Source organism: Rhodnius prolixus, unplaced genomic scaffold (genome assembly GCF_049639745.1).
Source record: "Rhodnius prolixus isolate KJV_2025 unplaced genomic scaffold, Rpr scaffold_1, whole genome shotgun sequence".
In the NCBI taxonomy this organism is placed as follows: domain Eukaryota; kingdom Metazoa; phylum Arthropoda; class Insecta; order Hemiptera; family Reduviidae; genus Rhodnius; species Rhodnius prolixus.
In genome coordinates this window covers 54,333,663-54,346,709 of record NW_027411581.1, presented here as the reverse complement: position 1 = coordinate 54,346,709, position 13,047 = coordinate 54,333,663, and the positions used below count along the sequence as shown (strand labels likewise).

General features: G+C 32.1%; 1 protein-coding gene across 3 annotated transcripts in view; it reads right to left on the bottom strand.

The window, feature by feature from the left end:
• Positions 1-13,047, bottom strand: part of LOC141462229 (uncharacterized) — a 31,979-nt gene that overhangs the window by 4,694 nt on the left and 14,238 nt on the right. The window contains exons 14-18 of one of the 3 annotated variants that reach the window (XM_074143917.1): positions 11,837-12,876; positions 5,268-5,514; positions 2,759-3,168; positions 2,108-2,227; positions 914-1,046 (exon numbers count right to left, since the gene is read on the bottom strand). In XM_074143917.1, coding sequence (XP_074000018.1) covers positions 914-1,046; positions 2,108-2,227; positions 2,759-3,168; positions 5,268-5,514; positions 11,837-12,876 — 1,950 coding nt within the window. The remainder of the gene's footprint in view (positions 1-913; positions 1,047-2,107; positions 2,228-2,758; positions 3,169-5,267; positions 5,515-11,836; positions 12,877-13,047) is intronic. The other 2 variants (XM_074143936.1, XM_074143926.1) reach the window with 2 other exon arrangements.

Genomic DNA, 13,047 nt, shown 5'->3' with positions numbered 1-13,047 from the left:
AAGAACTGTTTACGTCTTTCTTAATTTTGGAAAACCAACAATTTCCTCACTAAATTGTTATGCAACAGGAACCAACTAATGGAGGTAACAGCTACATATATCATCACTTCAAAAAATCCAATCTTAATGAGTGTGCCAGTAATATTATTGCCCAAAAAAGAATTATTAGAAGAGGAAGACAAAGATGGTGATTATTATTAAGAGAGCATTATTCTGATCACCTCTAGTGCTATAATTTCTTGACATCTGTTGGCAGGATATTTCAATATCAAAGCGCAAGGTATTTAAAATGTGTCTTTAATGGGATAACATCAATTGGTAAAGAAATAAGGCATATTCTTATTTTAAACATATTAAATGAATTCTTAAAAAAAAAAAAAAAAATTACAATTTATCATAGTTTCAGTAAAATTCATATACTCAAGTAAGTTAGAATACATAGAAGAGTTCTACCATAAGATCTCAGACAGTTGCAAATTATATTTGCACAGAGCCTTCTCTGTTCAAGAAGCGCCCATGGAATTTGAGAATTTCTTTTAACATCTCCCAAGGAGAAAAACTTGGAGTAAGAAAAAAATAAATCTCTAAAAATGATGTGAACAGATCTCATAAGCCAAATGATCAAGTAAGTTCTATTAGATCAAAAATAATCCCGTCTCTCAACGACCTCTACAAACTCTTTTTAAAGATTAGTCCGTGCGTTGATCCATAACCGCTTGGATTCTTGATTCACAACAAAACCTACTGAAACATTTCCTTCAAAAAGCACCTATATTTAAATTAACTTATTAAAGTTGTGCATGTTAATGCTTCAGCATCATTCTGATAGCAGAGCGAACCCAAATAATTTATCTAGACTTAGCTGCTGGTCCTAAATTTATCTTATAATTCTAATTTCAATACCGGAACCCACCATTGTCTTTTGGTGTTAATTTCAACTTGATACCTCTCCTCTTTTCATACCATCTAGTTATCCAAGGAACCTTGTGTATGTCAGGTAGGATGGCCAAAGGATCACCTTTGTCTGCTAAGTATTTTATTGCCGCCTATAAAAGAAATCATGCTGCATAATTATACAAGTCATCTTAAAAATTATTAGCAATTATTTGGTTCCACGAGGCTTTTAAAGTTTGTAGAAATATCAGTATATAATAGGCTCATCAAAATTATGTGATTTTCCCTAAATTTTATCTGTCCGTTACTCACATTCGTGAGAAATTAAAATTTAACCTTCTACATTTCGTCACTTGTATAATTAGAAGTAGTCTTTAACCATACACTTTCTGAAAATTACGAAGCAAGAACACGAGACTCAAAGAGTGAGAGCGAAGTATGAATGCATGAATGTAGTTTTATTGCTATAAAGGAACATACACCTGTTAGCATGGAGTTGACATTCTCTATTACAATTAAAATAATAACTTTTGCAAAATAAAAATAATTTAACAATATACTTACAAAATAATAAGGTACGTGATAGCAAAATAAATTAAAATTTAGCTCTCAAAATTTCGCATTTTGCACAAAAAAGGAAAGTAAACAAAACAAAGCTCCTAATTATTGGAAACAGAGTTCCTCAACTTTACAAAACAATAATTATTAATATTGAAAATGCTGTTGGTTTTTATTTTAATTCTGCTGACAATCCGCAGATCTCTAATATGTAAAAATAGACATTGTTTATTTTTTCAACAGTATCGAAAGTTAAGATATTAACCAGATTTGATGTGCTCTCATGAGATACAATATGCTGTTTCGTGCGAGCGAAGTAATATCTCTAAATTCCAAAATCCTACATCTCCTTCTCCAACGTATGGTGACATTTCTCACAACGGTAGAATTTTTTGATTAAGCCAAATAACAAAGTTTGGAAGTACTTAATTTTGGTACATTCAAATTTGAATGTGACACAAGGCTCTTTAAATTTCAAATTTTAAAAATCTGTCAAACAGTTTTTTTGTGACTTACAGCACTTCTTATAAATTTAAAGTAATAATAATCATTTCAATGATAAGAGCATCAAGCTAAAGAAAACACTGTCAGTTTTCACTATAGCCATTAATCACTTATTTATAAAGAAGTACTAATATTGTACAATTATTTTTACCTTTAAACGGGCTTCTATTGGAACCGTTAAAAGCATTTTTCTAGCCAGGGTGTACTCATTTATTGGAAGTTCACTTTCATCAATTAAGGCGCAGTCTCTCTCCAAACATTCCACATTTAACTAAAAAGAAAAAGAAAAGCAATTTATGTAGGCAAAAGGTTTTTTAAAGGGACATTAAAAGAAAGAACAATTACAATTCGTGCAATTGTAATTTATAGGGTACGTAATAAATCAATGTTATTAAAAGTCCGATTAAATGTATCAAGACTAGTGGATAGTCTAGCAGCTAGGACATGGTTGTAGATACCAGAGCGACTTACACAGTCGTCAAGAAAGGATCCAAACTGAAAACTAATGTTTCCGATTATTCTTTATTTGCATATTCTATTCATAATAGTCTCTTTATTTATTTATTTTTACTACAATAGATCATTTCATTATTTCCTTACACCTGCTTTTGTTTTTAACCGAAATATATTTTATTTCTTTGTACTTTTCACTTGGTCTTTTGAAATATATATGTATAAAAAAAAAACTTCCTATATACATTATTTACTTATTATAACTTATTTATTCGTATAAGTAAACGAATCTAAAATTAGGTAAGTAAAATAAATCATATTTAAAATAACAAAAAAAAGGTAAACTTACAGGTTTATGGCTGAATTTACAGTCTTTTTCTTCCGTCTCTTTTTTGTCTCCACTGCTTTTTTCTTCTTCTGCTTCAGCTGCGCTCGTTGATTCTTGCGTCGGTGGAAGAGCTGCTTTAATTACGGCTCTATCTCTTTCTATCACACCTTTATCAGCCATGAAAATTTCTGACAACCCATCAGACTCTACTTCCTCTTCTAATAAATCAATAACTCTATTTTGTATCTCTTTTTCCATTTCTTTTTCCATTTCTTTTACCGCTTCCTCTCTTTCTCTTTCTTCTTCTTCCAAGTCTCTTATTACTTCTCCTGTATCTGGATCCAATGGTAATTCCACAAAGCCAGATGTCAAAAATTTGGGCGAAGCTATTTGTTTGTCTGGTTCCTCCTTAGTTAAAGTAATTGCTGTTACTTCAAATAAAGTTTAAAAACATAATTAGAAAATATTTTTTTTATATCCATCTTTTCATAAATGTCCTAGAATTCGTTTCACCACACAATCCCCCTTTTATGCCTAGCAAATTAGCTATCTGCGTCATAATACATTAAGTTAATGAATCGGTAATTTAAATTAATGTTATTAACTTTAATGAATTTTGCAAAATTCTGTATATAGACATTGCTGATTTGTCTGATAAAAATTGTTGTGCAATATGGAGATGGTAATTTAGTGTTAACCGTGGAGTTCTACAGTGTTTCGCTTCCATTCGAGTACTGTGTACCAGCTAAAATTAAGTGGTCAGAATCTGCTACATATTTTTAGCTCAAGGTTTAGGTCTATCCCGATTCTATTAAGATGACAAGGGGAATAGTTGTTAGTTGTGGATGAATCGTAATCTAGAGATGATTCGATAAAATTATCAATCCTCTGTAGAAGTCATTTAGAGGACTAAAAGCGACGCGTTAATGCCCGGGTGCCTAATTTTTTGGTGGGTGCTTAAACTAACAAATAATACTTAATCCTCCTAAGATATAATAATATGACAATATCTAATTGAACCAAAGATTGAACTCTAGTTAAGGGCTGTTAATTCACGATTGAAAACTGACGCTAAATTTATAAATTATACCTTTGCACAAAATTCTGTTGAGAGACGTACACCAACTCCAGTTAAGTTTTTGATCTTAACTATAAATATTAAGTAAGCTTTCAGATATGCATGGAAAAATTTTAAGGGAATAGTAAATTTTTTGATAGAATAGTATTACTTGATAAGGGAGTTCTCAAAGAAAAGAAATCTCAAGAGTAAATTTTTTGGGATTACCAATTCGTGGTTGTACTCTCAAAATATATGTTACCATACATTTATATGGGACCATATATACCAAAACACGGATTTTGCGAAATAAGTCTACTCATGGGTCTTCAAGTTTAATGAGGTTCTAGAGGCGATCCTACAAAAGCAGCACAGTTGCATACCCTGCCTTGCACACTTTATTATTTCACACATTTAACTCTTCCCTAGAAGAGTCCCATATAAATGTTGATGTTATCAGTAAGTCCCCCAAATACAAAACTACTTCTAAACAAGCCATTTATCTATTAAAACTGTCTGGTAGGGCAGTTGTATAAGGGTTGATCGTCTAAGAAAGAGCGTAACTTTGAAAAACACCGAACTTTGACATTTTTTTTCTCTTTTTCTATAAAAGATAAATTTAAATTATGAATTGAAAATTTAAAATTATCTAGCGCCTTATAAGAAGAGCTAAAACAAAAGTTAATCTAAAGATTAAAGGAAAAAAGATGAAGATGGCAGCGGAGAACCACTGTATACATTAAAGACATGATATATCGTACATCAACACTTTAACATTAAGATCAATAAGGTTTCATATTCTTTCAGTGGTATCATCCCCTTATCTATCCCACCCTTTGACAGCTTACTAGGTAACGCTCTCCCTCCTAAAGAGTACCGTCAATAATACTTAAAAGACAGAACAAAACTGGTTGAAGGAAGTAAATATGATAGTAATAATTAAATAACTGTACAGTTCTACAGTACTGTCATGCAAGACAGCCAAAAGAAATGAGAAGCTTTCTGATATTTGAACATAGAAGTAAAGCTCGGTCTCTTGATAGGGAACAGAGGGCTAACCACAGATTTAATTCTGTTATAACCGAATCGACTCCTAGAAAATAACCATCTTTTTATTTGGTCACTTAATGTGAAGACAAATATCAGATTCACGTTTACATATGTCCAGCGTCCGAAGAGCAGTCAAAAGGTCCAAAAAACTTCTTAATTAAATTTAAGCACTTTACATAAAGAAATAATCTCTAATTAATTTTCAATATGGAATTAGTATATGAACTAGTTAGTTTTTATAACTATTTATTACACTGTTTTGTGAAGGCGAGCCTATGCGCCTAAATTTTAATAAGTAAAAAATAGTTATGCAATAGGGTTGGCTGTGACGGTTGAGCTAGGAAAGCACGCGAAATGTAAAGGGGCCACCTTTGAGAAAATCAGGTCTACCATAGTAGACTTAAGTTGGTAATCACCGCTTACCTTTTTCTTGGCTGTCTTGAGTGTCCAAAATATGAGACAAGTCTATGTGTTGATCAACATAGTCGTCGTGCAATACGGTTCTAAGTTTTTTAAATGGTCTAATGACTTCTTTAAGATCACACACAATCTCAGTGGTATCAGTTTGTGTAGCACGGCACATCTTCCTTCCGCATACATAATCTTCTGCAATGCCGTCTTCCAACTCAAAGAACAGTTCATTGTCCGGTACGTCAGCAAATGCTTTTGCCTTAAAAAAAAAAAAAATTGGTCAAGTTTTTAATTTGTTGAAAGGAATAATTGTTCTAAGAAACTGGCCTGCCTGCAAATGATCTTGTCCATATGTGAAAAAAAAGTGCCAGAACCTGTAGAAAAATATCTAGCTAGTTCTCTAGTTAGACTGCTGCAGTGGTGTTCACCTTGTTGTAGAGAAGTTTGTTCTATTTGATACACAGACTGCCGGTTGTTATCTGGCAGTTGAACTGTACGCACGCTTGATTTGTGCTCCGTATTTAAATGCTTTTTTCACTGGTTTAATGTGGAAGGTTTTTTTCAATAATTGGCCAACAATATTAATAAGAGGTGTACTTTTAGAAAATTCAGTTGTTTCGACTGGTTAGATTGATTTAATTAAAGTATTTGCGAATATTATATTTAATTTATTAAGAATTAGAGAAATATTCAAGAGAAAGTTTGTGGAGTGGGGATAGAATATTTACTAGTGGTGTATAATCTTTCTACAGAGGTGGGGAACGATATTTATGTTATGGACAAAAATATGTAAGTATGGAACAAAATATTCTATAGCAATTGTTTTGAAGATATCTTTCACTTTTGCTGTTTGAACTTTATTGAGAACTTTCAGTTTATTAGTAATATTATTATTTATTAAACGAATAATTTATATCAGCTCCCTATTTGTTTTGCATGATGTATAATTCATATACTTCAGTTTAATTTATTTCAAGTTTAATGATTCCAAAATTTTTGTATTCCGCGTGTTATTTATGAATATCTCTGGATGAGAAAGTTTTTTATTGTTTTTGATGAGCAAAAAAGGCAGTAAGTTAGAGGACTATTTCTCGCCAAACTCAAGTACAACACCCAAAAGAAGACGATCCAAAAGTTCGCCAGAATTACATCTTGAAAAGGTAAAAAATAGAAAATTTACAAAAAAGGGAAATATGGAACTTAATGTTGAAACTATGAGTGCTTTATTAGACTCTAAATTTGAATTATTTAGGTCGTCATTGCCTTCCAAAGAAGATTTCAAAACGCTAGAAAGTAAATTAGATGTACTAGTTTTGGAAAATCAAGTATTAAAAAAGGAAATTCAAGAAATGAAGGAGAGAGAAAATAAAATGAACGATACTATTGAATATCTGATCAACAAAAGTAAAATAAGAAATTTAGTATTCAGAGGTGTGGTGACAACCAGGCATGGGAACGCAGTGGATACAGTTGGTGAAATTTGTCATGAAATACTTGGAGTTGAAAATGCGCAAATAAATAAAGCTTTTGAAATAAAGAAGAAAAATGTAAACAATATTATAGTAGCTGAATTTACTAGAGAAGAAACAACTTACGATATTTTGAAGAATGCGAGTAAATTGAAGGGTAGTGGTATTATTATACATAGAGATGTATCGGATAGAACTAAAAGGAAGAAGAGATGCCTGCTACAACTTAGAAGGAAAATAATAGAAGTGGAAAGTCAAGCTAAAATAAAAATGAGAGATAGCTTTTTCATATATAATGATAGAAGATTTGTTTGGGATCTGGAAGATGGGTTAAAATGTGCGGGAGTCAATGGTGCAGTGGTACTTAAACAAATTATGGGAAATGGGTTTAAAAAAGAATTAGAAGATAGTATTAAAGAAATTCAGGAAGCAGAAAGACAATACGAACAAAAAGCGGGTGAAGGGCCTTTAAATAAGCCAAGATGAGAAAAAACTGTCTGCCGAGGTGAAAAGGAGAACAACAACAAGCATCCGCGGAAACGACGTGAGGAAAATAAAAAATTATGTAGTGAAAATGATAATTTTAAGTTTAATATTTTATCGTATAATATAGCAGGTTTGAAAAATAAAAAAGATATGTTTATGTTTTTTGAGTTTATAAATAAGTTTGATATTATTTTGTTACTAGAAACGCATTTGGAAAGAAGTGAAATTGGTTCATTTGAGCATTACTTCAAAGAATTTAAAATTCATTGTATACCGGCATTACGTCAATCTAAATTTGGTAGAGCTGTGGGAGGCTCAATTTTTGGTTTTAAAAAATCGTGTTTTGTATCTAATATCTGTAATTTTATTTATGTAAACAATAATGTTGTAATGGAAATTAATCAAAACAATTTTAAAATACTTTTAATACCTGTTTATATTAATGTAAACCACTGGAATAACGACTTTGACCAATTAAATAGTTTATTAAATGATGTTAACAGTAGAAAGCTCATAGTAATAGGGGACTGTAATGTGAGAATTTCAGACGAACAAATTATTTCGTCGAACCTCGTATATCACAATAGCAACATTAGGGAAGTACGTATATCTAAAGACAATTGTTTAAATGCAAGAGGGAAACAATGGTTAGAGCTTTGTGACGATTATAATATGGTGGTCTTAAATGGTAGATCAAAGGGAGACCGACAAGGAGAATTTACATTCATAGGAGCATCTGGTTCCTCGGTAATAGATTTATGCAATGTAAGTTTTTCAATTTTGCCAATAATAAATGATTTTGTTGTTCTTCCTGAAACATACTCTGACCATTGCCCTATCGTCTTAACACTAAATCTAATACATTCTGATTTAAACAATATCGCCACTCTCCCACTTTTGCCGAAGTTAATATGGCGCGATGATCCAAAATATGGCGAAAAATTAGACATCGAGTTAAATAAATATAAAAATTTAGGAAATGAAGCTCAGGATATTATTAATTCTCTGATAAATATTGTTAACATTGTAGCGTCACGGCAAAAATTTCGGAAACCTTTAACTAAAAAACAAGAATGGTATGACTGGCAATGTGATAAAGAGAGAAAAAGGTCATTTCGTCTATTAAATTTTTATAGAAAAACTAATTCTAATGTAATCAAAAACATCTATTTAAAATGCAATCTAAACTATAAGCTGATGTGTAAAAATAAAAAGGAAAACTTTAATAAATTATCTATAGAAAAAATAAAAGAAGCGAAAAATCCGAAACAATTTTGGAATTCAATCAAATTACTTAAAAAACAAAAATTTCTTTACAACACCAGTATAGATGTTAATCAGTTTAAAGCTTACTTTGAAGAATTATATAATCCTGTACTTGAGGTACCTACTATTATGTACGCAGAACCTTTTGTTTATGACGCAATTTTAGATGATAAGTTCAATTTTGATGAATTGTTAGCGGTTATAGGTAAAGCAAAAAATGGCAAAGCTCCTGGATTAAACCGAGTACCATACGAGTTCCTCAAGAATGCATCGGACAACTTTTTGGGGAAAATGCTCGACGCATTTAATAGAATTTATGATACCAGTCGAGTACCGCAAAATTTTAAAGAAGCACTAATATATCCTCTCCATAAAAAGGGTGATACGAAACAAATATTCAATTACAGGGGTATCTCATTTATCGATATTGAAGCTAAATTGTTTTCAGGAATTTTGTTAAACAGATTATGGCTTTGGTTGGATAGTTATAATGTGTTAAATGAATTTCAGGCGGGATTCAGACCAGGGTATGGAACAATTGACAATATTTTTAGTGTTATAAACTTAATACAATTGCAATTCGTCGAAAATAAAGTAAAGAAGATTTACTTATTTTTCGTCGACTTCAAAGCTGCATTTGATTCCGTACCGAGAAAGCTATTGTTTTATAAATTATCTAGACTGGGCCTGTCAAGTAAATTTATTAAAGTTATTGAACATATGTATGAGGATAGTAAAGCTGCAGTCTGGGGCGAACAGGGAATATCAGAATTCTTTAAAACTTTATCAGGGGTGAAACAGGGTTGTTTATTGTCCCCAATTTTATTCTCGATCTACCTTAATGATCTTCACGATGACATTGGGGGTGGTATTTATCTTGGGGAGTTAAATATTCGAGTACTTTTGTACGCCGATGATATTGTTTTGATAGCAGATAAGCCTGTAACAATGCAACGTATGATAGACGCATTAAGCAGCTATTGCCAAAGTTGGGGTCTAAGAGTGAATCTTGAAAAGTCTAAGATGATGGTCTGTAGAAATAAAGGAGGAAGATATTCTAATGAAGAAAAGTGGAATTTCGTGGGAAATAATATTGAAATAGTAAATAAATATAATTATTTAGGAGTTACTATTACCCCTGCACTCTCATTTGAACCTCATCTGAAAGAAAAACTTCAGGCATCTAAATTTGCCATGAACTGTACTTGGTCCAAATTAATTGATAACTATAATGTCCCAATGAATTCTAAGATAAAAGTTTTTCATTCAACCTCGCGTTCGATAATGTGTTATGCGGCGCAGGTTTGGGGTTATAAAAAGTATCAAACAGTTGAAAGGTTGCAACGGTTTTTTGTTAAAAAGCTTTTCAAGTTACCAAAGAATACGGCTAATTATATAATCAGTTTAGAAACGAATTTGACGAGTATGTTTTGGTATACATTGAAGTTGCACATAAGTTATATTTTCAAAATACTTCAACTTCCAGACGGTAGGCTCCCCAAACTAATAGCCAAGAAAATTATCGCTAAGAAAATCTTGTGGTTCAAGGATTGGGATAACGTGTGTCGTCAACTGGGAATATCCCCGTTCAATCTAGAAAATTATGATAACTGGAGAAGTAATTTAAATAGTTTTCTGGATATATTAAAGATGAACGAGAGAGAGAATGATATAGCTAGGGCGAGAGAAGGACAACATCATGTTATCTATCCGAGGTTGGATTACGATAAATGGGAATACCTCTGTAATTATAGTGTCGAAGATGCCCGCCTAATAATAAAAGCCAGATCAGAGTCATTCAATTTAAATTTTAGGCCCTTTGATCCAGAAGCTGACCAAAACTGCACTTTGTGTAACCTAAATGACATAGAAACCGTTATTCATTTTATAGGAGTTTGTCCCATACTGGCGCCATATAGGCTTCATTATTTAAATAAAACAGTTCTCTCGATTGAGGAGGTATGTAGTTTTTTGAATGGTACAGAAAACTGGAGTGACTTATGCAAATATTTAAAATCAGCTATCTCTTATAGAAGATTGATTATTAATGAATTTTATCTCTGATGATAAGTCGTTTTCATTTCTATTTTTGTTCTGTTTTAATATTATTTTTATTTTTTACTTTATCCGATGTTTATTTGTTCCTCATTTAGTTGCAGTTTTAAACCATAAAAATTTGTAATCGCAACTCGGCAGACGGATGTAATCCATTGCCTTCAAAGAGTTATTATTTATTTTTCTATTGAATTTAGAATTATTATTTGTTCATAAATATTATTGTATTGTAAGATGGAAACATTTCTTTAAATAAACTCTATTATTATTATTATTATTATTACACAGACTGCCGAGGAGCTCTCTGCCCTCTTTATACTAATAGAAGGTTTTTGTTTTAGTTAAAGACACCAACGCGTTAATATTATTGGGAACTAGTAAAGAACATTTTACGCAAAGTGTTCAGACGCATTGCAGCTGCATTATTGTATAGGAAGTATGGGAAATATCAAAGAAGTTGTCGGAGAGAAATTGGATTTCGAATGAGACGAGGAAGGAGTGCACTCTAATGTAACACTGAAGGTGTGGAAGGTGCTGATGCACCTGAATATTTCTGACGAATGATCAAATGCAATCCTAACGTTCAATAAACTTTTTTCTTATTTTAATATTTTATAAAATGGATAAATGTGTACTGCCGAAAACTGTAGAATGTCGGATGACATTCAAATGGGAATTCACCTGATGTGGTTCAACAGTCAAAGATCGATAAAAATAAAAACATAAGCTCATGGGTGATCGAATCAACCTGCACTTCTCCGAGAGAGTTGGGGATAGCCGCTATTTGGATAGGCCTCTAAAAATTTCAACTTTTGATATTGACTTAAGAGGGCAAAATCAATTAAAAATTCAATGAATTAATAAATTAATATTCAAAGCGTGGGGGCAAGTTTGGAGCAGTGGTAATGAGCAGATCAGGTAGGAGAACCCCAGTTCAAGTACCGCGGTTAACCAACTGTTTTATTTTTTAGAAAGATGTGATGAGCTTCTGCCCCATAGCCCACGACACCTATTTTAGTATTGAACGTTAAGATCTGATTGAGAAAAACAGGCCATGACTTTAATAACAAACAGTACATCACTGACGAGAGGTAAGTGATTTAATACATCTTGTATTTAAGTTCTAGTCGTTTTAGGACTGTTTTTTGTTCTGAAGGAGGTCAAATTTTTATAGTAGGTAGAGATTCTATAAGAATAAAATAGAGGATCTACATGAACGAGGAGCGCGTGTTTCTGGAGAGCTATGTTTTCACTAGAGTCTAGAGTAGTGACTAGACAGATTGATGGTAATTTGAAAATATTTACTGTCGAAAGTAGAGGAGAGGTATCTACGTCGATAAGCTGGTCAGCTGCGTCTTGCACAATATTCTGTTTATCACTCTTCTCCTTTAAATCTTTCTCTTTGTCCTCTTTTTTATCTCGTTCGACTTTTTTCTCTTCTCTTACAACTGATGGTTCGTATGAGGATTCTTCATCCGCATCAGAGATATCATCTCCGTTATCATCATCGCCCAATTTATCACCTCTTTCGAACTTCAGCGAGTCTTCACTATCTCCCCACAAATAATTAGCAAATATAATTTCAAATAGCATGTCAATGATTAGTTCAATTTTCGTTGTTGCTTCTTCATCTTCTACTACTTCTTCAATACACAAACATTCTCTCTTGTCCATCACTTCTTTTCCTTTGGCATTATTACGTTTTAGTTTGAAAAATAAAGAATCTTTTCCATTAAATACGACTGATTTTAACGTTTCTTCGTCAGACATTAGATCATCAATAAATTTTTCCTTATCACTCTTATATGCATGGACTTTAATCCTTTCAGTACCCCAATTTTTTTCAATGCTTCGTTCTTCTGTGTCCTTTAAGCTTACTTTATTGGTTTCCTCGTTTGGTGCACTAACTTTGTTGAACAATCCTAATTCATTCAACGATGTTTTAGCTTCAACTTTTTTTAGTTTAGCCGGCTCTCCTATTTGCTCCACGGATTTTTCAAATATTTCCACATTATCATTCATGAGTTCGTTCTCTTTAGAGCCACTACCTACATCCGATCGGATGGACTTTTTATCATCATCATCGACTGAATCACTGTCACTTTCCTCGTCGTCTAAAAAACTGTCATCATCTTCTGTTTCAGTTGATGTTTCTGATATTTCTGAAATCTTTTCTGCAGCAAGTTTTTCAAGTTCCTCAAATTTAGCTGTAAATTCAATAATTTTCTTTTCATAATTTTGTTTTTGGTTTTCAAAGTGTGTGCTTAATTTTGGAGAAATTTCCTGATATTTTATCAAACGGTCTAAACGAGGTATACCCGTACTATGTTCTTGTTCTTCTTCTTCTGAAAAAAAAATATATATGAATACATGGGAAAAATTTTTCAACTTGCAAATATCTGTGGTTTAGAATTTCTTTAGAAAGACTAAAAAACAAATGTTTGGGATTCAGAAAGATTAACCAGTCACTTTCCTCGTCGTCTAAAATTTTAAATTATGTTAAAATGTCCTAACTC